This window comes from Physeter macrocephalus, chromosome 13 (assembly GCF_002837175.3).
Source record: "Physeter macrocephalus isolate SW-GA chromosome 13, ASM283717v5, whole genome shotgun sequence".
NCBI lineage: Eukaryota > Metazoa > Chordata > Mammalia > Artiodactyla > Physeteridae > Physeter > Physeter macrocephalus.
Window position 1 is genome coordinate 67,079,504 of NC_041226.1, and position 21,158 is coordinate 67,100,661.

General features: G+C 42.8%; 1 protein-coding gene across 2 annotated transcripts in view; it reads left to right on the top strand.

The window, feature by feature from the left end:
• The window catches only part of CLDN10 (claudin 10), a 107,710-nt gene that overhangs the window by 84,106 nt on the left and 2,446 nt on the right, over positions 1-21,158 (top strand). The window contains exons 1-3 of one of the 2 annotated variants that reach the window (XM_007117721.3): positions 1,428-1,758; positions 8,260-8,421; positions 8,510-8,591. In XM_007117721.3, the coding sequence (XP_007117783.1) occupies positions 1,539-1,758; positions 8,260-8,421; positions 8,510-8,591 (464 nt within the window). In that variant the 5' untranslated portion in view covers positions 1,428-1,538. Of the gene's footprint in view, positions 1-1,427; positions 1,759-8,259; positions 8,422-8,509; positions 8,592-21,158 lie in introns of those variants that run through there. The other variant, XM_007117722.2, reaches the window with a different exon arrangement.

A 21,158-nucleotide genomic window follows, 5' to 3' on the forward strand; every position in this document is an offset into this window, starting at 1 on the left:
GTGGTGGGGTGAATTGGGAGATTGGGATTGACATGTATACACTAATATGTATAAAATAGATAACTAATAAGAACCTGCTGTATAAAAAATAGAATAAAATTCAAAAGTTCAAAAAGAAATAGGATGATTTGTTGAGTGTGGAGTATATCCATACAATCTCCAATGGTCCTCCCAAATCTGTTTTGATGTTTCTGTAATTCAACCTCCTCTCTTCTTCACAGCTGTTGAATCACCTCTAATTTCATTCTGTACCAATTTTGTTTTGTTTTGTTTTGTTTTGTTTTGTTTAAGTGACAAAGGGGAACTGAGAAACTCTTCACAATGAACCAAAGTGTCCCTGCAATTTGGGGGTTAGCAACTAGTGTTATTATAGCAGAACTGATTTAGAGGTTTTAGACCTTGGTTACTTTGGGGAAGATGTAAATCCTGAAAGTTCATACCACGAACTGCAAGACCTTTAAACGGACAAATAATAAACCCATAATAAAGTCAGAGTCTTTGTTCTCTCATTTATGCTCAACTGTGTGAACTCTGGAGCCAAAAGTACACCCTGATGTTTAAGTTTGCTTTGAAACAGCAATGAAGGAATGAGCTTATTCCTCAGTTAGGTGCAAAAGGTGGAGGTGGTTAAAAAAAAGTTAAACAAGATACAGAGCAGCTGTGACAGCCCATCAGCTCATAGAAGAGACTCAGAACTGGCAGCTGGAAGGGACCCACAGGAGAAACGTCTTAAATACACGTCCTAGGTGTAGTACGTTGGTATCAGCAGGCCAGCATTGTCGCTGGAACAGTCACGACCAGGACTGTAAAGAAAGCCCCGGCGCAGCCTGTGCTGTCCAGAGGCTGCTGTTCTGAGTTTAGGTTTGTGCCACGCACCTCTTGACAGTGGCCTTCCGCATACCGCCGGGCCAAAAGGAACTGCAGAATGTTAGCGCAAGGCCGACTTCGAGCCCAGAACCGCAGTGATCCCTCCTTGACAAGCCGAACTGGGTCACCCAAAAGAGCGTGGCACTAAACCTTTAGCGTTCAGCGGGCCAAGGGCTGCGTTAGCAGTTGGTGTCCTTTCCGGGCACACAAAAGGCTTTTTCTGCTCTGCTTTTACAAGGTATCCTAGAAGCCAAGCTATTGCCAATGGGTAGGGCTGGGGAGGGGAGGGGAGGGGAGGGGAGAGGGCCCGATCGCAGCAAGCTGTCCACATCCGGCTGCCAGTCTGTCCAACAGGAGAGCCGATCTCGGCTGTGCCTCGGCCCCGGGGATGCGGGCGCGGGGGGGAGGCGGGCCACAGGGACGCGCAGGCGTGCGTTCCTCCAGACCGCGGGCGCCGGGCCAGTTGGCTCGAGTGAACCCAGGTGGCGACCGTAAAAGCTCCCCGCGAGTCCTCTCTGCCCCAGAGGGCGCGTCCCCTAGCGCCGGGCCTGCAGGGGGGCGGGGCGGGACGGGGTGGGCGGGGGCGGAGGGGGCGGAGCAGCGCGGCTGGGCGCGCGGGGGTCGCGGCGCGGAGCAGGTGCGCGAGAGCGAACGCTGCTACAGCGGGCGGCATGGCGAGCACGGCGTCGGAGATCATTGCCTTCATGGTCTCCATCTCCGGCTGGGTGCTGGTGTCCTCCACGCTGCCCACCGACTACTGGAAGGTGTCCACCATCGACGGCACGGTCATCACCACCGCCACCTATTGGGCCAACCTTTGGAAGATGTGCGTTACCGACTCCACGGGCGTCTCCAACTGCAAGGACTTCCCCTCCATGCTGGCGCTAGACGGTCTGCATCTCGTCGCCCCCCACCCCTGCCCCTCGCTCCTCCCCGGCCTGCCGGCGGGGCGCCCGCTGACCCCACGACCCCCGGCGGGACCCCCGGGGCCGGACTCCTCCGAAGGCCGGCCCCGCTTTGCCCCTCAGTGCCTGAAGGAGCCGGGGAGACCCCGGTGCCCGTGGCCCGCCTTCCCCGGACGTCTGTCCCGCGGGGGGCGCGTGTACGAGCCCGGAGCCCCGGGGCGGGAGAGAGGGGCGCGCAGACAGGCCTGGGTGGGGTGGGTGACTCTCAGGCGACGGGGATGGAGGGAAGCAGCTTTGCTGTCTCGAGAGTTGAGGACAGGGCAGTGGAGGACAGTCAGTTGAGGACAGTCCTCTCTTGGGGACTGTTAGGACACGGAGTCACGAGAGGGGGCTTGTCTTCTCCAGCCAGCACTACCCAGAAGGGCTGGATTCTGATTAAAATGGACTTGTCAAAGCGAAATCTGCTTGCTCTGAACTCCCTTTAGCTATTTCGTTAGTTCTTTTAAAAGTGTGTGTGTGTGGGGGGGGGAAAGGAAACATTGCAGGAGCACCCGCTCCAAACCCCCCCGCCCCGCATCTGCAAGTGAGTCTGCTGGGCTTTAACTCTGCCTCTAAATGTTAGGAACATAAATAGCCCTAGCCCGTGCCGCAGAGAGTAGAGAATTATGGCCAGCAGGGATCTTGTGCGGGAGACTGACAAGTTCTGTGTCGCGCCTCCCAAGTCCGTTCTCAGCGTCTCCCTCAGCGTTGTTTTTTTAGTAAATTGTTTTCTACCTAGTTCTTGTTAGCCACGCTGTATACTGTATTGTATTAGAACAACAGGTGTTCACAAAGAAAACTGGCTCTTTTCAGTCTCAACAGGTGTTCACGAAGAAAACTGGCTCTTTTTAGTTTCAGACTGGCTCTTTTTAGCTGACAGTGGATGTCAACCCGGTCACGCTGATTGCTCAAGTTCTAGGCTCCTTTCTTCCAGGATTTTACAGCACGTGACTAGATGGATCCCGGCAGAAACTTGAGAGTCATTTACATTAGTTCTCGATTTGAGGCGTTTTTTTTTTTTCTTTTATTACTGCTCTGCAAGTTTTTATTTGCATAACTGAGTAAATAAAGGACAAGATTTAATCCCCCTGAGATGGTGCTTGCCACGAAAAGCAAACTGCTGCTCAATGGAGGTATTTGATGGGAGCTCCGTGTAAGGGAATACGTGTCTGGTTTTAGATGAGTGACACCTGGGTCTGTGTCCTGGTGTGTGTACAATAAGCAGCTGGTACACTCTTGATTCCCTAGAATTACGGTTGAATTTCCTGTGCGCTGCAGAGCACACATCCAGGTAGATGTTTGAACAGGCAGGCTCTTGTTTCTGTGATTTACATTCAGGAATATGGGATTGACAGTTACTGTCGTAAACACATTCTTCGGTTGTAACTGTACTGTCACCGAGATAGCCTGCCAGATAGGTACGCTTCCTTCTACAGGACAGCTGGGGGACAAGGGAGAGGATGGAGAGATGAATACTCCATGAAGGTTACTGGGTGCAGAATAGTGTGCACCTTATGTGTCTGAGCTGAGAATGGACGTCATGATCTCAAGATTTGGGGACAGGTGGGGTAATGAGGTGGAAGGAGAGCGTAGCCTTCAACCATCCAGCCCCAGAGAGGAGGCGTGACATTTGTATACAACCCAGCTCGCAAAATGGCCTTCCACGTGTGCTCGTGTGTCTAGAAAATGACTTTAAAAGACGTAAATGACTTCACCTCTTGTTCTGCATTGTTTTAAAATTAATAACATAGCTTTACGAGTCAGTACATATAGAAGTAACTGTTTTTTAACAACTGCATGGTATTCATTACTCTGGACAAACTGGTTTATTTAACGACTTACCCATTGTTGGACATTGGACCCTTCCTAGTTTTCACTGTTCTTAGCACTTTACTGAAAACCTTTCTGTTTGCCTCTTTGTGCATATGTGTGTATCCGTAGTGTAGATACTGAGGAATAGTATTGTCAGAGCAGTAGAATATTCATTTTATTATTCAGTTTAAATTGTCCAATTACATTCCACCAACAGTGTATGAGAATACCTGTTTCTCCACATTCTCACCACTAAGTTTTTCATCCAGTTTAATGGGTGCCATCCTATCATGTTATTATTTTATTCCCTGATCACTGTGATTTTGACCACCTTAGCATGTATTTATTTATTTATTTATTTATTTATTATTATTTTTTTCGGGATGCGGGCCTCTCACCGTTGTGGCCTCTCCCGTTGCGGAGCACAGGCTCCGGACGTGCAGGCTCAGTGGCCATGGCTCATGGGCCCAGCTGCTCTGCGGCATGTGGGATCCTCCCGGACCGGGGCACGAACCCGTGTCCCCTGCATCGGCAGGCGGATTCTCAACCACTGTGCCACTAGGGAAGCTCAGCATGTATTTATTGACCCTTTTTTTGTGTTTGTGACTTGCCTGTCCATATCTTATGCCCATGGTTCTTTTGTTTCCTCTTGGTTTAAATGATTTGTTTTTTTAAATTCTGGATATCAGTCCTTGATTTGTTGTATATGTTGCAGTCTCGGCCCATTGCTTGTCTTTTAAATATGTGATGTCTTTTCTCATACAAAACATTGAAATGTGTACTATAATCACATTTATCAGTCTCTTCCTGCTGGCTTGGCCTTTTGTGGCTTAAGAAAGCATTGCCTATCACAAAGTTATAAACTTAATTTTCATCATCTCTCAGAATAATATTTTGTGGGGTTCAACCACACAGCTACATTTTCATGTGGAGAGAAGTCAGTTCCCCCAAAGAGGAGGTCCCTCTGCTTGTTTGCGCTCTGCCATGTATTTTCTGGGCAGCCACATCTGCTGTTTGCTGGGCCTAAGGCAGGCCCTGCCTACAGCATGCTGCATGTGGATTTCCTGGTTATTGCTCTTGAAGTGGAGGGAGAAAGTTACGTTGCCAGGGGCTGTGGTGACCACAGGCCTGAGTAGGCCAGTCCTCTCCTTAAACCAAGCAGAAAAATCCAAGAAGGGAGAGAGAAGGCTCACAGCTCTCCCCATCTAGTCTTAAGTGGAAGAACATGCCTCCTGGACACAGATGATGGAGTCTTCATTATTCTGAATCTCCTATGTGAGGTCAAAGCTCTGATTCCTCATCATCAGAGGGTATCATTGTTACCCCAGTTCTCCCTACAGGAAAAAGCTAAATGTGCAGGTTTAATGTTATGCCATGTTAAGATTCCAACTCTGATTTCTGCTTAGAATCAATCTTAGTGTTATGGAAAGGAAGCTTTGATGTGTTTCTTACCACTCACCAGACGCTTGGTTCATATTCCTCCTGTGAAGGAAGTGCTGTTATCCTTGGGTTTTACAGATGAGAAAACAGGCTTGGAGAGATTAGGTAATATAATTGAGGATACACAGCAGGTAAATAGAAGAAGCAGAGGTGAAATTCAGAGTTCATGTCTGCCCCTCATACCACCCTTCTCTCAAAGGATTTGCAAAAAGTACGCAAAGCTACTAGCATAAGAAAGCACGTCCTTTTTTTCTTCCTTCAATCAGCAGCTACCAAGTGGACTGCTAGGGAACTGTCTCCACCAAGTGGATATTTTCATTTTTGCTAGTTGGAAATGGAAAATCAGGTACATTTGGAAAACATTTAACTTTTAAGGGACACCTTGAAGTTTTCCTCCAACAGAATTCATTAATTTAAAGTCACAGTATTTTACTAATTGAAAAACTCACCATTGAATGAGCTGGTGATTTCTGTTTATTGCTAACCCATATTCCTTTCAAAGCACCACTTGAACTGCAGCTGAGCATTTTGAGCCAGGTTTTTTTTTTTTTAGTATATGCCATCTATTTTTGTTAGTGGGAATGTTTTCCATTTCTTCCAAAGGAGTTAACTATAAATTATACTTCAGAGAACTTCTGAGCAAATATGTTCATGCTTCAGCACTTTAATGTGTTAATTAGCTATTAACGGTGTCAGTAAATTAGACCTGTCAAAAATAATGGCCTCCTTGACTAGGTTTTTACCACCACTTCAGTCGAGGGTGTTACTTATAAGTTTTGACCTCCGGAACTGTTAAAAATGCAAGGTTGTAGAGGTCTGCCTTGCAAAAGATAAACTCTGAGAGAGTTTGTGGGAAGTCACCCAAGGCTTGAGTCTGTGGGTGTTTTAAGGACTGGTAGCCTCTAATTTACAGACCTCAGGCTTACCAACAACTCGATTCCATCTATGGCTGACAGTGGAGTTTATCCCCAGGAACTCCAAACCCTTCTTCTGTGCATGCGATGAGTTAGCAATTTATTGCTACTGTTCCCACACCAGAGAGAGTTACCTTCCCCACCAAATCAGGGTTCTGGTTGGTTCTGAGGAAGGACCTGACCTCATCAGAACCTGCTCTCTATCTCTCCTCTTGTGCTGGGAGGGCAGAGCTGATCCTGCTGTAGGTACCAGGGCTGAGACCGGAGAACTGAGTGAGACACTTGGGGAAAAAATGGTATGAGTAGTGGTTAAAGTTTAAAGCCTACTGTTATTTTCCCCGTCACATTAAGGGTTGAATTCATCAGCCTGGGATTCTGACCACTGTGTACCATTTGGGAAAATGTGTTTTATGTTCTTAGTGATCAGACCATAGACTTAACCTTTTGCAAGGCTCGTGTGTTTTCTGTACATAAAGCCTGTAAGATTCCTAAAATAGATGCAAATTGTGGTGCATGATAAGGTTTTCTAGAATAGTTTTTTAAATATAGGATAGAGGTTATATCACACACACACTTTGTTGTCTGTTTAGGATTGCAGTAAGAGTCAGCTAAAACACCTCAATCCACAGGTTAAAACAAATCTCAAAAAATAATGAAGCCACACTGTCCCAGTAGCTCTGGTGGTAAATGATGAGTCAGTTGTGGTTACCCTGGAGGACTGTCTTTAATCTTGCAAGGAACTAACAGGCTTCCTCCCGCTATGCTCCTGTTGCTTCCTGGGTTCTGGTTGGGGGACTTGAGGGTTGAAATTTAAAATAGAGCTGGGTCACTGTTCAGCCGCAGAGACACACACAGCCCTGCAGCACTACTATGGCTACCAAAATAAGCCTCCATTATCCTGTTTTGCTAAAAATAAGTTTCTTTTGCTGTTTTGGACAGCCTTACCATCAGTGAAATTATTTTCTGTCTGGAAGTAGTTCACCCTATAAAATAGAAGATGATTGTCATTGTATTCTGCATTTGTAGGGGCCTACATCTGTCCAGTTAATTAGAGCATCTTCTGGGTACTCTTCACAATGGATCCTAGGGGTAGGACTAAAACTTAAAATTTTATGCTTTCCCTGAGAAACATAGCCTGGAGGCCACCTTCCCCCATTATTCCCTGAATATATGATTATCGTAGCCTTAGAATTGTTATTTATCATTGACTTTGCCTGAACACAATAATAAATGACTTGGTGTATCTTGGCACTTATGAGTTTTTTCATATTAAAAAGTTTAATGCCAAAGGTAAACTTGAGAGATATGTACGTTCATTTGCTTAACAAATGAACACACCAGTATGTGCCATCGTTATTTCAGATTGAAATATGGCACTGTTTCAGTCTGAAATGAAAATGACGGCATGCGGTAAAGATGTATTGGTTTAAATCCTGTTAACTTAAAATTTGTTAGTGTCTGGACAAAAGCCAGCCTGAAGTTTACCGTCACCCTGGCTGTGCAAATAAAAATACGTGACTAAGAAAATGAATGGTGTAGGGGGAATGGTCAAACAAACCAACAGAACAAGCTTTCAGGATACTTTGAAAGCATCCATTTATATGCAGTTAATTTCACAATTATAAAATATTCTTCTAGGAACCAACCAGTGCTTATTTAAACCCAATGTTATTATGTGTGCCCTGAAAATGTTTAAAAGGTCATGAAAATACATCTTGATTTAGACTTCTCATGGTTCATGATGACATTCCAGTCAGTCTCATTTATAATCTTTCACTAATACTAGAAGATGTGACTCTGTGGGAGCTCTGCTCGAATATAAAGATTACAACGTCAAAACCATTGAAACATCTATTTTAAAGGTCTGATGTGCAAAGGAGTAGCAGGGTTGAGATAGTGGCAGATGAGGTTTCCCAGGGTGAAAGGCAGTATTGCATGGGTTTTGTAGTCAGAGCTGGATGGAATCCATTTCAACCCCTTACTCTCTCGTCTCTGGCACATTATGTAACTTTTGTGTGCCTCAGTGTCTTCATCTGTGAATATGGGAATAATAACACTCAGAGGTATATCCTGAGGATCATGCATATGCCAAAGTGAAAAGTGTGTGACATAAAATAGGCACTCCATACAGATTAACTTTTCTTTCTTAACGTATGTTTTAACCATTATGGTTATTTTTTCGGAAAGCAGAACACCCATTCATGAGGACGATGTAAAATGAGAGCTTCTTCCTGGACAACCACATGTTTTATGTTAATGTAAATGACCTACTCTAATTGCAGGGTATATCCAGGCATGTAGAGGACTTATGATTGCTGCCGTCAGCCTGGGCTTTTTTGGTTCCATATTTGCCCTGTTTGGAATGAAATGTACCAAAGTCGGAGGCTCAGATAAAGCCAAAGCTAAAATTGCTTGTTTGGCTGGGATTGTATTCATACTGTCAGGTAAATAGTAACTTTCTTCCAAACAAAGTGCTTCAGGATGTTAATGAAACACCGGTAATCATAGCACTTTCCTTCTGATGCTCTTCAGGGCTATGCTCAATGACCGGGTGTTCCCTGTATGCAAACAAAATCACAACGGAGTTCTTTGATCCCCTCTTCATGGAGCAAAAGTAAGTACTCTTCTTAAGTCTGTATGCTTGTGGCTCACAGGAAGTGGACATAAAATCATCTTCTAAATTCCCTCCATGGCTTATGAAAGTGAGACATACTAATAAATGATGTTTGATGACATCATTCAAGAGCAAACATTTTATATGCTACATTGGCAAAAGATGCATCGAATCACTGCATTAGTGTTACATAGTGTCTTGTCTCTAAATAGCTCAAGGCATAGGATTTAGAAGGCTAAAGGTCATCTACTGTACATCGTAAAATTGAAGTCACGTAGAGGAAAAGTGCAAGAGAGGTGTAAGGTGGGGAGGAAAGAAGGATGAAGTATGACAGCAGAAAATTAAGAGCTTGCCTCGACTGTTGTCCATCCAAAATGATATTTGCCAGATGTTCTGGGCCAGCTTCCATCTCAGGCATTGAGATAAAAACTGAGACTGTGATCCTGAAGATTAGAAACGTTTAAGTGACATTGAATGAAATACTATTTTTCATTTTTAGTTAGCCATTTACATTTGTTCTGTTGAGCACGGCCTTAACACGTTCCACCTAATAAACCTTTGTAAAGAAATTGTACATGATGCAGGGTCTTTAAAAAATGGTGTAAGAGTGGCACAGACACCCAGATGTGACCGGTCTCAGCTGCGGGTGAATGGTTTGGCACCTACAGACCAGTTTGTTTGTTGTTGTTGGTTTTTAACTATGGGCTGTTGCTTTTTATAGTTTCTCTAGGCTTATTTCTTTGCATTGGGAAAACCCAAGGAATACCAAATTAGAAATAATAATAGATCAAATATTTTGTCTTCTGTGAGAATATTCCCACAGACTTCTGTAGAAAGCCGCGTGTGTACTGCTGTCACCCAGGCTGGGGGTTCTCTTTCGGTCTTCAGATCAAATGTTATGGAATTTTTAAAAGAGTAGTTACTAAAATGGCTGATCGGGGTCCATTACTTTTTTCTGGTGGATTTAGGAATCTTTAGGAAATGATTTTTCTAGTACTGTCTTTAGTTTATGCATAAATAGTAAATGTATATATAATGAAATATAATGAAAATAATAGCTAACACATGTTGAGCCCCTACCATGTACCAAGCAGAGCATTGCAAATATTATTTTCTTATTTTAGTCTTACAACATCCTTATGAAGTAGGTTCTCTCTGTACCCCCTTTTCTAAAATTGGGGAAAGAATTCAAGGAATATGTGCAAGGGAACTTGGACTAAGCTGATAGGCTGATTGAACTATGATTCAAACCAGGCAACCAAACTCTAGCACACTTACTCTAAAATGCATGATATATAATATTCTACTATTTTGTAATTTTTGTGACAGTATGCCACATATATTTTTCATCAAAGAAGTTTCTTTTGTGCAGTAGTGTTTATTGTGAAATTTTGTTAAATGGAAAACAAAAATGACTGCTTCAGACCCCAGTGTAATGTTCACTCCCCTACCTATGTTAGAAAATGTGTTCTGATTTGTAAACTTTCTCCTGATTTTTGATAATGAGATTTGCACCGATGTGCATGGGACCAAGCATTGAGATGAAAACTAAGACTGTTCTCCTGAAGATTAGAACCATTTTAATGATATTTAAATGAAATATCAGTTTTCATTTAAATATTATACTTAAATGATATTTTTAGTTCAGGGTTTGATATCATAAATATACCACAAAATCATATTTCTCACAGTTCATTTTATTAAAGACATTGCCGACTTTTCTGGATTATCTTTCGTACATCACTGTTCTGTCTTCCTGACAATCATTAATGATGTCTTTGTCAGACTCTTAAAAATCATTTTCATCTTTTCTCACAAGGCCGAGGCTAATACCTGTATCTGTGTGCACAGTAATTTAAACCTTTCCTTTGTGTTCTGTGCTTTGCTATATGCTCAGTCACCTCACTCAGTTTAGTACCACTGGAATTTCTTATTCTTTCAGATTTTCGTTAAACTCAGTTCCGTAATTATGGACTGTGAGAGGTTTTCCTCTTTTCTACATTCTTGGGGCTACTTTCAACTATTCCATTCCCACTGTGAGTTTCCCAGCATCCTCTTTCTGTCTATGCCTACTCTCTCTGTCTGTTTTCTCGTCTGAAAAATCAGGATAATCGTAGAGTTGCTGTGAGAGTTAAGAGAGTGTGTATATGTACCCTTAGAACTGATTAGAAAAGAGCAAAAACCTTGTATTAATAACTGTATTGTGTTAGCTATTATTAAGGTTGCTTTTTAATTGTGTGTAGTAGTTAAGATGTACCTTATCTTTATGGATGTCTTTATTAGCTCTTTTCTGCAATGACTTAAAAATATAACACCTACAATTTGCCAATTTACCTTAGGTCATTAAAAACACAAAAGTGAGGGATTATGAAAAACACTATGGCTTACAAATTGGTAATATTTGCAAATAACAGGTCCTTCACACCAAAAAATACAGACTTTATTAAAAAAAAAAAAAAGAAAGGAAGAAAACCTGCATATCGAGGACATGTTTAGCTCCTTGAGATCAGAGCTCACTTACATTTCTGTCCCAGCAGTGCCTGGCACAAAGAAAGGCCCTCCATGACTTATGTACAAGGAATTATCAATGCCTGTTGAGAACTGTTAAATATGATCAGATGCTAATTACCCACAATGGTAGAAAAGAGGCATGAAGATGACATGTGACACCTACAGGAATTAACAAACTTTATTTAAATAAAACTTCTATAAAAACCAACCAGTTGACTAATTTGCTGTCATCTGTTTTCCTTTTATCAACGCCTCTAGTGGAGGAGAAGGAGATGGAAATTAGGAAGATTAATAAGCTGCAAATTGGGTATCAACACAAAGTAGCCTGATTCCAGTTTTTTTTTTTTAATATTTATTTATTTATTTGGTTGCACCGGGTCTTAGTTGTGGCAGGCAGGCTCCTTAGTTGCGGCTCCGGGGCTCCTTAGCTGTGGCACGTGAGCTCCTTAGTTGTGGCATATGACCTCTTAGTTGCAGCATGTGGGATCTAGTTCCCTGACCAGGGATCGAACCCGTGTTCCCTGCATTGGCAGCACGGAGTCTTACCCACTGCACCACCAGGGAAGTCCCTCCGTAGGTCTTAAAAAATATCATAATTTTTAAAGTGAGATTTTGATTTTGGCATATTCTAGGGGATAGGGCTTCCTAGCTGGCATTTGCTAGAACTTAGTAAGTGGTGCCTCTGATGTAGTTTGTGCGTGAACACACAGAGGAATATGTTGGAGAATCACTGCCAAAGGCAGGGCCAAGCCCTGGAAGAGTTGGGATAAGGCCACCACTCTAGGGGGGTTCTGACTATTTCTTTGGTGTCTTCATGGATCTGCATGAGGGTAAGTTCCTTGAGGTCAGAAAACATCGGTTTCATCTCTTACTTGCCTAGCACGGTGCCCGGTATGTGAAATCTTGATCTGTAGAACTAGTCCTTTCAGGATTAGCAGAAAAGCCTTCTGTTATCTGAGCAGACTGAGGAAGCCTCTGAGAGGCTGGAGCTAGGAGGCAGGCTCACCCTCCTCTTCGCACCCTTATCATGCATTCATCTTTCTCCAGCAGCATGGCTCCCTCCGGTCCTAGATGGCCTGGCTGTGGCATACGCATGCGTGTGTTTTGCCCTTAGGAAGGGCAATGAAGAACACCTGCTTGCCACAAGCTCTAGGTTAAATTTCTGGTGAGCAGATACTTGTCCCAAAATGCACTGGAAAACAGTTCAGGCCTCAGAACCTAGTTTCGTTGCTGTTTTTCTTAAGGATTCTCTAACATGTAAATTGAATCTTCTTTGTGGATTTCGAGGACATCCCTATATAAGGCTCACCTTGGTTGCCTAAGTTAGAAACACACAACTAAGCTCATCCACAGAGTTCCCACCACATTCCTACTATGTGCAGGGAACTCTGTAGGTGCTTTATTGATGAGGGAACAGAATGAGTGGCTTCTGCTGTATCGTTGGCATAAAGCTTGTGGCAGTGGCGCTGCAAACAGTAGTAGGCTTTGTGTTCAGTGGCTAATTATTTCTGAATCCCTTCCTTTCCCACAACTCATATGGGAAGATTTTTCTTCCTGCCTACAATCATTTGACAGAATTGCAGTCTTCAAAGAGCTTCACCTGACTGGTTGTTTCTGCCGTTTCTCCATTTTTTCCTTTTGTTTTACTTCCTTGCGTTCATTCAAGTTGTGATTATGTTTTATGGCTCCAGGATGGGCTCCTGCAAAGCCTTTAAGACTATTTCTCAACTCTTCCCTTTGGGCTGTTTCAAACCAACTTCCTCCTTTTTATTAAAGCAAAACCTACCACATAAAAAAATCTATCCTCTTGCAAGCTTATGGTCACAAGCACTCCTTAGCGTGATTCACCGTATCATTGTGTTGAAATATAATTACATATCCCCACCATGGCTTCGTTGTCCAAACCACTAACTTCTGAGTGTCTTGCTTTGTTTTTTCTTAAATAGACTGTTCCGAAGAGTTGATTGGCTTAAAGAGTTGTTCTGCATAAAGAAACTTCTTTTCAAATCATGCAAAGTTGGGGCACTGAACCAATTTCCTTAATTGAGGAAACAGGACATCGTGATCTTAGATTTATTCTCTTTTAGTCAATGAGATTTATCATGGACGTTTTGGCTCAGATATTCATATTTGGGTCTTATCATACTCCAGCCTTTGTATTTTGAGAACTTTTAAAACCATGGAGTTATTTATCTCTAGCACTCTTCATTCAGTTAGTTTCTACTTTAGAATCTAAGTTTTACTTTGGTAAAATCTTTTCATCATTGTGGTTATTTAGTAGTTAGAGAAGTAAACAGCTGTCTACTTCCCGATAGATTCCCTCATTCTTGTTATCTGTCAAGTTCAATACACAATAGACAATTCAAGAAGGACATTTCTAGGTTACACACATTTTCCTGGGTGAAGTTGAAAGGAATATCGATCTCACTAGGTGACCTTGCCTAGATATTTAAGTTCTCTCTTTCTGTCCTTATTATAATTTAATGAATTATAGATGTTTGTGTACTTAAGCTTATTGCAATCATGAGGTTATTTGGAGAATGAATTAATGTTGGTTAAAGGCTCATAGATTCTCAGATAAGGGATTCCATAGAAGTGCCAAGTGTTAAGAACAAAACAGAATTTGACTGTTAAATATTAAGAAGGTGTTATTCTGTGATTTCACTTTGTTCTGTGGTAGCACTGGCCACTTCAGATCATCAGAATTGCTCTGATGCTTTTGTTAATGCTGGCAGGACTTAAAAATATACTTGGAAATCGAGTGTTTGGCAACTGTGTTTCGTTTTCACTGACCAGTATATGAAGTCACGACTCCTTCCAGTTTGCCAGGCTTTCTGGTGACTCAGCTTTTAGCACCACCACGCCGTTCCCGCCCTTTTTTCACATCCCCGCTAACCCCTGCATATCCTGCAGGACTTGCATTCTGCGTCATGTGCCCATCTCAGTGCTCCCTTTGTGCTCCGATGATAATCCTACTGGGCAGTGACACTTGCTTATCGGTCCATCTTCCAAACCAGATCAGGAGCATCTCGAAGCGAAGACCACGTCTTGCTGATTTGGGCATCTCTTGTAGCTAGGCCCTACTCCGTGACATTTCCAGCAAGGATGGTCAGTCAGCAGTGGTGTACAACCGTCTGTCTGTCTGTGTCTCTCCTAGGGTGGAAAGACTGAGTATGCGTGGGGAGATTCGGTTAAAGGAATGGGGAAGGAAGGCAGCCTACACCCTGGTTAAAAATGAGGACCCTGGATCAGGACTGCCTGGGAGGGAACCCCAGCTCTGCCATTTATTAGTAGTGTAACCTTGAAGAAATTCCTTTCCTTTCTGTGTTCCTCATCTGTAAAATGGGAAGAATGAGAGCTATGAGGTTATTGTGAGGATGAAATGAGATAGTACATTTCAGCTATTTAGAATGTGCCTAGCATATAGTAAGCACTCAGTAAACGCTAGTAAATTAATTTTTATGGTACTGACCCTTAAGCAGAGGATATTAATGTAGCAGGGCATTATCTTATATGCTGTGTTAAGGGTGGCCACAGAGAAATGTATATTGAAATGTTGGAGGCCTAGTGGAAAGGATAATTGTTGTAAGACACTTGACTCTCAAGTGGAAGGCAGGTAAGGGACCTAGCATGAGCCCATTTAAAAGAAACAAGGCTTGTGTAATTCCTTCTCTTTATTTCTGATCATCTCCATCACAGTTTTGAGTTAGAGATACGCAGCAATTTGAAACTGTCACGTGGATAGATACTCCTGAGACGCTTCTCTTGAGAACTCATCCTATGTTCATCTTGCCAACTCCAGGTTCGACTCTAAACCGTTTTCAGGCAGTCTGCTGAGGATTTGGAAGATCATGTAGGGTATGCTTTTAATTGACCCACGCTTTTTTGCTGCAAATCCATCTGTATTTTCTTCCTTCCACACAAACAGATGTGCAAACCCACCTTCACACCCACAGACTCTTGCTGGTCATGGCCCCAGGTGTCACAGGACAGCCCTGGTTGTTTTAGGAATTTCCCGTCTTGGAGCACAGCCCCCCATGCAGTGCCAGTTTATTCAGACTTCAAAGTTTGCATGAGAACATGTTACTGTGCCTGCTTTAAGTGTTGTGACTCAGCACATCGTTCCCCACTTAAAATCAAGGCCCAGTAAACCCCCAGTTATCCACACGAATGGAGATCAATGGCGTGGACGTTGCTCAGTAACAGATTTGTTTTTGAATTGAACTGTGTAATTTTGGGGACAGGAGGTGGTCCTTTTAAATTATCATTTACTTTGACTAATATTATATTAAGTTATACTGTGGATGGTTTATAAAATTTCCATGAGTAATCGGCAAGAATCAGAACTCCTGTAAAGACACTCACTGTGCACTTTACACACGGTTAGAGAGGGAAGGGGGCAGAGAGGTTAAGAGGCGGGTTTCCGAGCTCACTCTCTGCTCAGCTCCTGGCCCTGGCTCCTCTGTGATCTTAGGGAAGATGCAGTTGCTTCCTCTGGGTAACGGGGATAGCACCTCCTGCTTCTGAATGTTAGGGGGATTAAAGAAAGTAACATAGAGACAGCACCCCCGACAGTGGCACATGGTAGGTGATTACCTGTTCTTAACATACAGCCTATAGAATTCTGAACTACCCTAACGATAACTCATAACACACGGAAAGGTAATGCACGCATGTCTGTTATAAACTATAAACCAGAGAAAAGAATGCATGCCTGTTACGAGCATTGAAAAGCAATTTAGAATTGACACACACACACACAAATCAGTCTTTATTTTGCGTTTCCTAAATTTGAGAATTCTCTGTGAAGGTTCCATATGCAAGTAGGTGCTTATTATTTAAATGATCCCATTCTACTCAAGCCACCATTTGCGAGGCACCTGCCGCTATTTCGTAGTCCTGTAGGAAGCTTCGGGTAGGAAATCTTGTGGCATCTTCCAGACCGTTGAGCGAACTGTTAACTGATGTGAATTGCATAAGGAGAGGAGAGACTGCAGCAGCCTCGGGAGATACACGGGTCGGTGGGCACTAAACAGCCTGCTTCTGGTGCCTGGGACCCCAAAAGAATGTGGAGTATTTGGGGGAAATGTGTGTTTGTAGATAATGCCTGTAGAGTGCTTGTTTACATAAAATCCATTCATGCAGTTATATAGACCTTGGATTATATAAGCCTATGAGTTGAGGACAGTTTCTGTTTGATGGTAATCTTTAAAAGATTGGTATACCAGTGGAATTCAATTTTCAAATGTTAACATTGATAATATATGGGTGTGCTTCCTAAACTTTAAACTTTTTAAAAACATATTTCGTTGTTTTAAGGTAACTGGAATGTTTTGGCTGCTACTACCCTTGATTAAAATGAGGAGTAGGACAGTATGTTTGAAAAAAGACTATCCTTGATGTCAAAAGACTTGGCTCCTAGCTCTGTGACCTTCAGCAAGCTCACTTTTCTCTGGGGATCTTAAAAGGATGAGGATTTTTTCATTTGTTAAACAGTTTTTGTTTTGTGTTTGGAGGAGCTGCATTTTCTTTTTTCAAGTCCAACAAGCCCTGATTTTAATTATTACACTCACCCCTTTTTGTGCTGGGTGAAAAGACAGCCTGAGGGAATTCTGAAAAAATTCCATACCCTAGAGCCACTGAGAATGCAGTGAGCCAGAGAGAGAGAAAAACACATCTTTCTGAAATGACAACTGAAAACACATTGTACTGATTGTGTTTTTTCACATTGATCCCATCTTTTACTTAGCTAAGGTGTACACAAAAGGGAGAAAGAGTGACGGTTAAGAGCTCAGGGACTGGGATCATAGTTATGGGTTTTAAATCCTGGTTCTACTATTTGCTTAGCTGAGGTATGGGGAGGAAAGTAATTTAATCTCCCTCAGCTTCAGTTTTTTCATTTGTAGAATGACCGTAGGAAGAGCGACCTCTCAGGATTGTAATGAAGATCAAATATGATAATACATGCCAAAACAACTTAGCACACAAAACAAAATCCTAGTACAGTGAGCTGATAGTAACAGTAGCTATTGTTGTGGTGGACTGTTACTTGAATCACATCTATACAGATTTGGGAGAACAGGTGATGTTTACTTTACAAAAACATGCTCTTCTGCTTCTCTTGTTAAGTTTCATCACAGTTTACTATAATTATTTGCTTAATGTCTGACCATCCCCACTAGACTGTAAGATCCTTGAGAACATAGCTGTGTTCTCTCATCCATCCTGAAACGCATGGTTCGCACAATGCCTGGCCTGCCATTTCTGTGCTGGTGACCGGGGTAGGCTACACCAGCTCCCCGTGGATGACAGATCGAGTCACAACAGGGGTTTGGGTGCAAGAAAGGCAGACGGAGTAGGTGAAAATAAGAGGTGTCCCTCAATCCGTTCCCTCAGGATTACTGTGCAGGTTACAAGGCTGAAATAGGAGGCGAAGTATGAAATGCATCAGAATTTAGGCCAGGTGTGGTTCTAGCTCAGGCTCTCTCAACAGGAAATGAAGATGTGACCAGTAGCTGGGAGCCCCAGGTACAGCCAGGTGAATAAGAATTAACTTCATCTAGTAATTCAGGGTACATTTTAATGCCTTAGATCTTTATGGTTCTTTTTTGGGAAAACCCTAAGTGATCAATCTGTGTTTTCTTTTCTCTGTATAGAAGAGAAAATTTTCCCTATTACTTGTTTACTAGATTCACATTCAATTATATACATGAATTAAGGTAATAAGGCAGCTTTGATGAGCCCTATCCATTGAGCAGAATGTCTGAGAGATATTCCAAAAGCAGTGTTCTGATCTGTAAAACGAAGTTATGTCCCTAGCCTGACGGTCCTGGATCTGTCTGGTGCTAAGCAAATTGATACCTTTTCAGAATAATGAAGAAACTTTGGCGATTGTAACAGCTCAATAAAGAGGCCGCTCTCCTAGTGGGAAAGCTGGTCTAGGGCCGGGAGGATATTGTTAACAAAAGACAGACCTGCAACAGATCATCTGAAATTTGGCTAATCATCTGAGGTGTTGAAGTCAGCTTCTTCCTCTTACCAAAAATGAAGAAAGATTTCCAGGCAGAGACAGAGTTTCCTGATAAATGTTAAAGGAGGCGTTGCCCAGAACAAACGAGTGGATGTTACATGGCTCACCTTCAATCCTGTCTTTCAATAATACAAGGCCATTTTTGCCAGATCACGTACACTGTTGGGTGTGAATTCAAGTCACTGTTGAATGAGTCTGCTGTACGTGTCTTTCAACAGAATGAAGAAGAAAACGTCTCTGTAAGAGAAAGAACCGAGTCACAAAAGCCCTCACATCCAAATTGTTAAAAATTATTGGTATAGATGTGGAATCTCTTAAGGACTTCAGCTCTAAAATGGTTCTGTTTATTAGATGTTTGTCTCTGACAGAATTCATAAGTTCAAAAGGAAATGATAGTCTCCTTGGAATAGAGTCTATATTTAGTGACCTCAACTTCAGCTCTAAAATGGTTCTTCTGTTTATTAGATGTTTGTCTCTAGAATTCATAAGAAGTTCAAAAGGAAATGATAGTCTCCTTGGAATAGAGTCTATATTTAGTGACCTCAAGAAAATCTAAAAATATATTTAAAAACAGGAATAAGTGAACCAGTTTTTGATACAAGCCAAACTCATGATTCTTAATCCCCTCAGAAAGTTTCAAGATGCTTAAATGAATATAAAGACATAGCTTCCAACATTTGAACTGCTTGGGTAATTTATCCTCTGATTTCTACACATTTGTATGCTCTTTTTATTTTATTTTTATTTTTTAATATTTATTTATTTATTTGGCTGCTCCGGGTCTTAGTTGCGGCACGCTGGATCTTCGTTGCCGTGTGCAGTATCTTCGTTGTGGCATGCGGGATCTAGTTCCCGAACCAGGGATCAAACCCGGGCGCCCTGCATTGGGAGCCTGGATTCTCGACCACTGGACCACCAGGGAAGTCCCTGCTCTTTCTAAATGACTTGATATTGCCGAGCTGTGGTTTGATTTCTACCACCCTAACCCGTAATGGATTATTAATAATTAGAGACTTACTTTTAACCATGATGCCTGGCACTGGCATCCTATTTTAGAAAGCTAAACATTTTGGAAAAAATCTCAGACTGTTTCTTCCAGGAGTATTTATATTGAGAGTTAAATACTAATGCATAGTTTCAGGAGAGAAAACAGCCTAAGCTCTAGGGGGAAAAATAAAGAAAAATAGAAAATATCATTAAATTGTAATCCTATACTCATGTCCTCCAAGTAGAAATTTTCACTATGCTCATCCTTTAGTTGTCTCTGCAGTAAAAGGATGACAGCAGACGGACTTGGTGCCAGCTTGCTGTAGGAATTGCAGATGTTTAAAGAGGTCCAGTGACAGGCACCTACACCTTGGCAGCCCCTCTCCTCGTTTTTTTTTTGTTTGTTTGTTTTTTGCGGTACGCGGGCCTCTCACTGTTGTGGCCTCTCCCGTTGTGGAGCACAGGCTCCGGACGTGCAGGCCCAGCGGCCGTGGCTCACGGGCCCAGCCGCTCCGTGGCATGCGGGATCCTCCCGGACCGGGGCACGAACCCGTGTCCCCTGCATCGGCAGGCGGATTCTCAACCACTGCGCCACCAGGGAAGCCCTGGCCAGCTCTTTTGTTTTCACCTGTGCCCTTCACTCTTCAGTCCTCTTTTGAGCTGGTTTTTGTGCAGACCGAAGGGGTTTTTCCCCACTTACATCAACCTTCTGTTTCTGCTACTGTGTCTGATTGGAACAGTTCCAGAAGTTTCTCGGTTCCCAGAGCCTAATCGGTGCTCCAGGGCAGGATGAGGAGCTTACAGCTGTTCCTTCCTTTAGCTCTCAATCTGATTTCCCAGGGAAGGCCACACAAGAGTGAGAAAAGAAGGGTTCACAAGGCAGCGTGTACTGTGTACGTCACCCATTCCCAGTTGCAAATGGAGGCTGTGAAATACCTCAAAAGCCGGATCTGGAAATGGGCACGTGGACCACAAGGCCCTCGTCTTGTGTAAATGTTGCTTCCTGCTCCTGCTGGCTGGTGGCCAGGGCCACACTGTCACACCACCACTGCTGCCTGCCCCTGCCCAGATGGGAGCTCAGACATAGCACCACAGCATGTAGAAGAGGACGAGGCAAAGCTCAGGACAGGCACAGGTCACTCGCGCCAGCTGCTGTCCACATAAGCCTGGCCCTGGCCCTGCACTTAGTTCAGGGGGACAGGCTGACCTGGGCCCTGACTTTCCCCTCTTACTCTCACCTCTTCCTTTCCGTTCTCAGCCCCTCTGTGGATTCTGTATGATCAAAACAGACCCTTCCCACTCTGACTTCATTTGACACTGAAAAGCACCATTAGGTAGGGAATGTTGTCCATCAGTTTTTGCCTTGTGATGGCGGTCTGTGGGCTCAAAGAGTTTGAGAATCACTTCTTTATTTAAAAAAAAAAAAAAAAAAAAGTAAAAAAACCCCTATTCTTCAGGAAAAGGATAGACAGACATGAGAACACTACAGCCCGAGATTTGGTATACTTTCCTTATTCCTTATTTGTTTCTCTGAAACATATATATTATATGTATGTATAGACCTATATATAGATCTCTCTATATGTTTCTCTGAAACATATATATATATATATATATATATATATATATAAAATGTATCTATATTCCTCCCCTAAAAGGATTTCCTCCAGCCCTCAGCTGTGATTTCCTTTGTTCTCAGTAGCGATATTTGTACATTTGTATGGTGACCTCTCCAAGGCAGGGGCTGTCTTACTTATCTTTGCATCTGTTCTAGTCATGAGTGAAGTACTATGGCCTGCCATCTAGGAGATGCTTCACAGCAATCTGTCACTAAATTATAGTTATTTTTTATTCATCTCTCACTAGATTGTAGTGATAAGCAAGATGAGGCTGTACCTATCACTGACCTTTCATTGACACTGTAGAAGAAGACAAACTATTTTTTTCCTCTACTCTCCTAGATTCCCTGCTGGGACCCTGTAAGTTAGACTGAAAAAAAGGTAGATTAATAAGAAAACCAGAGTTCATTAACATGTGCA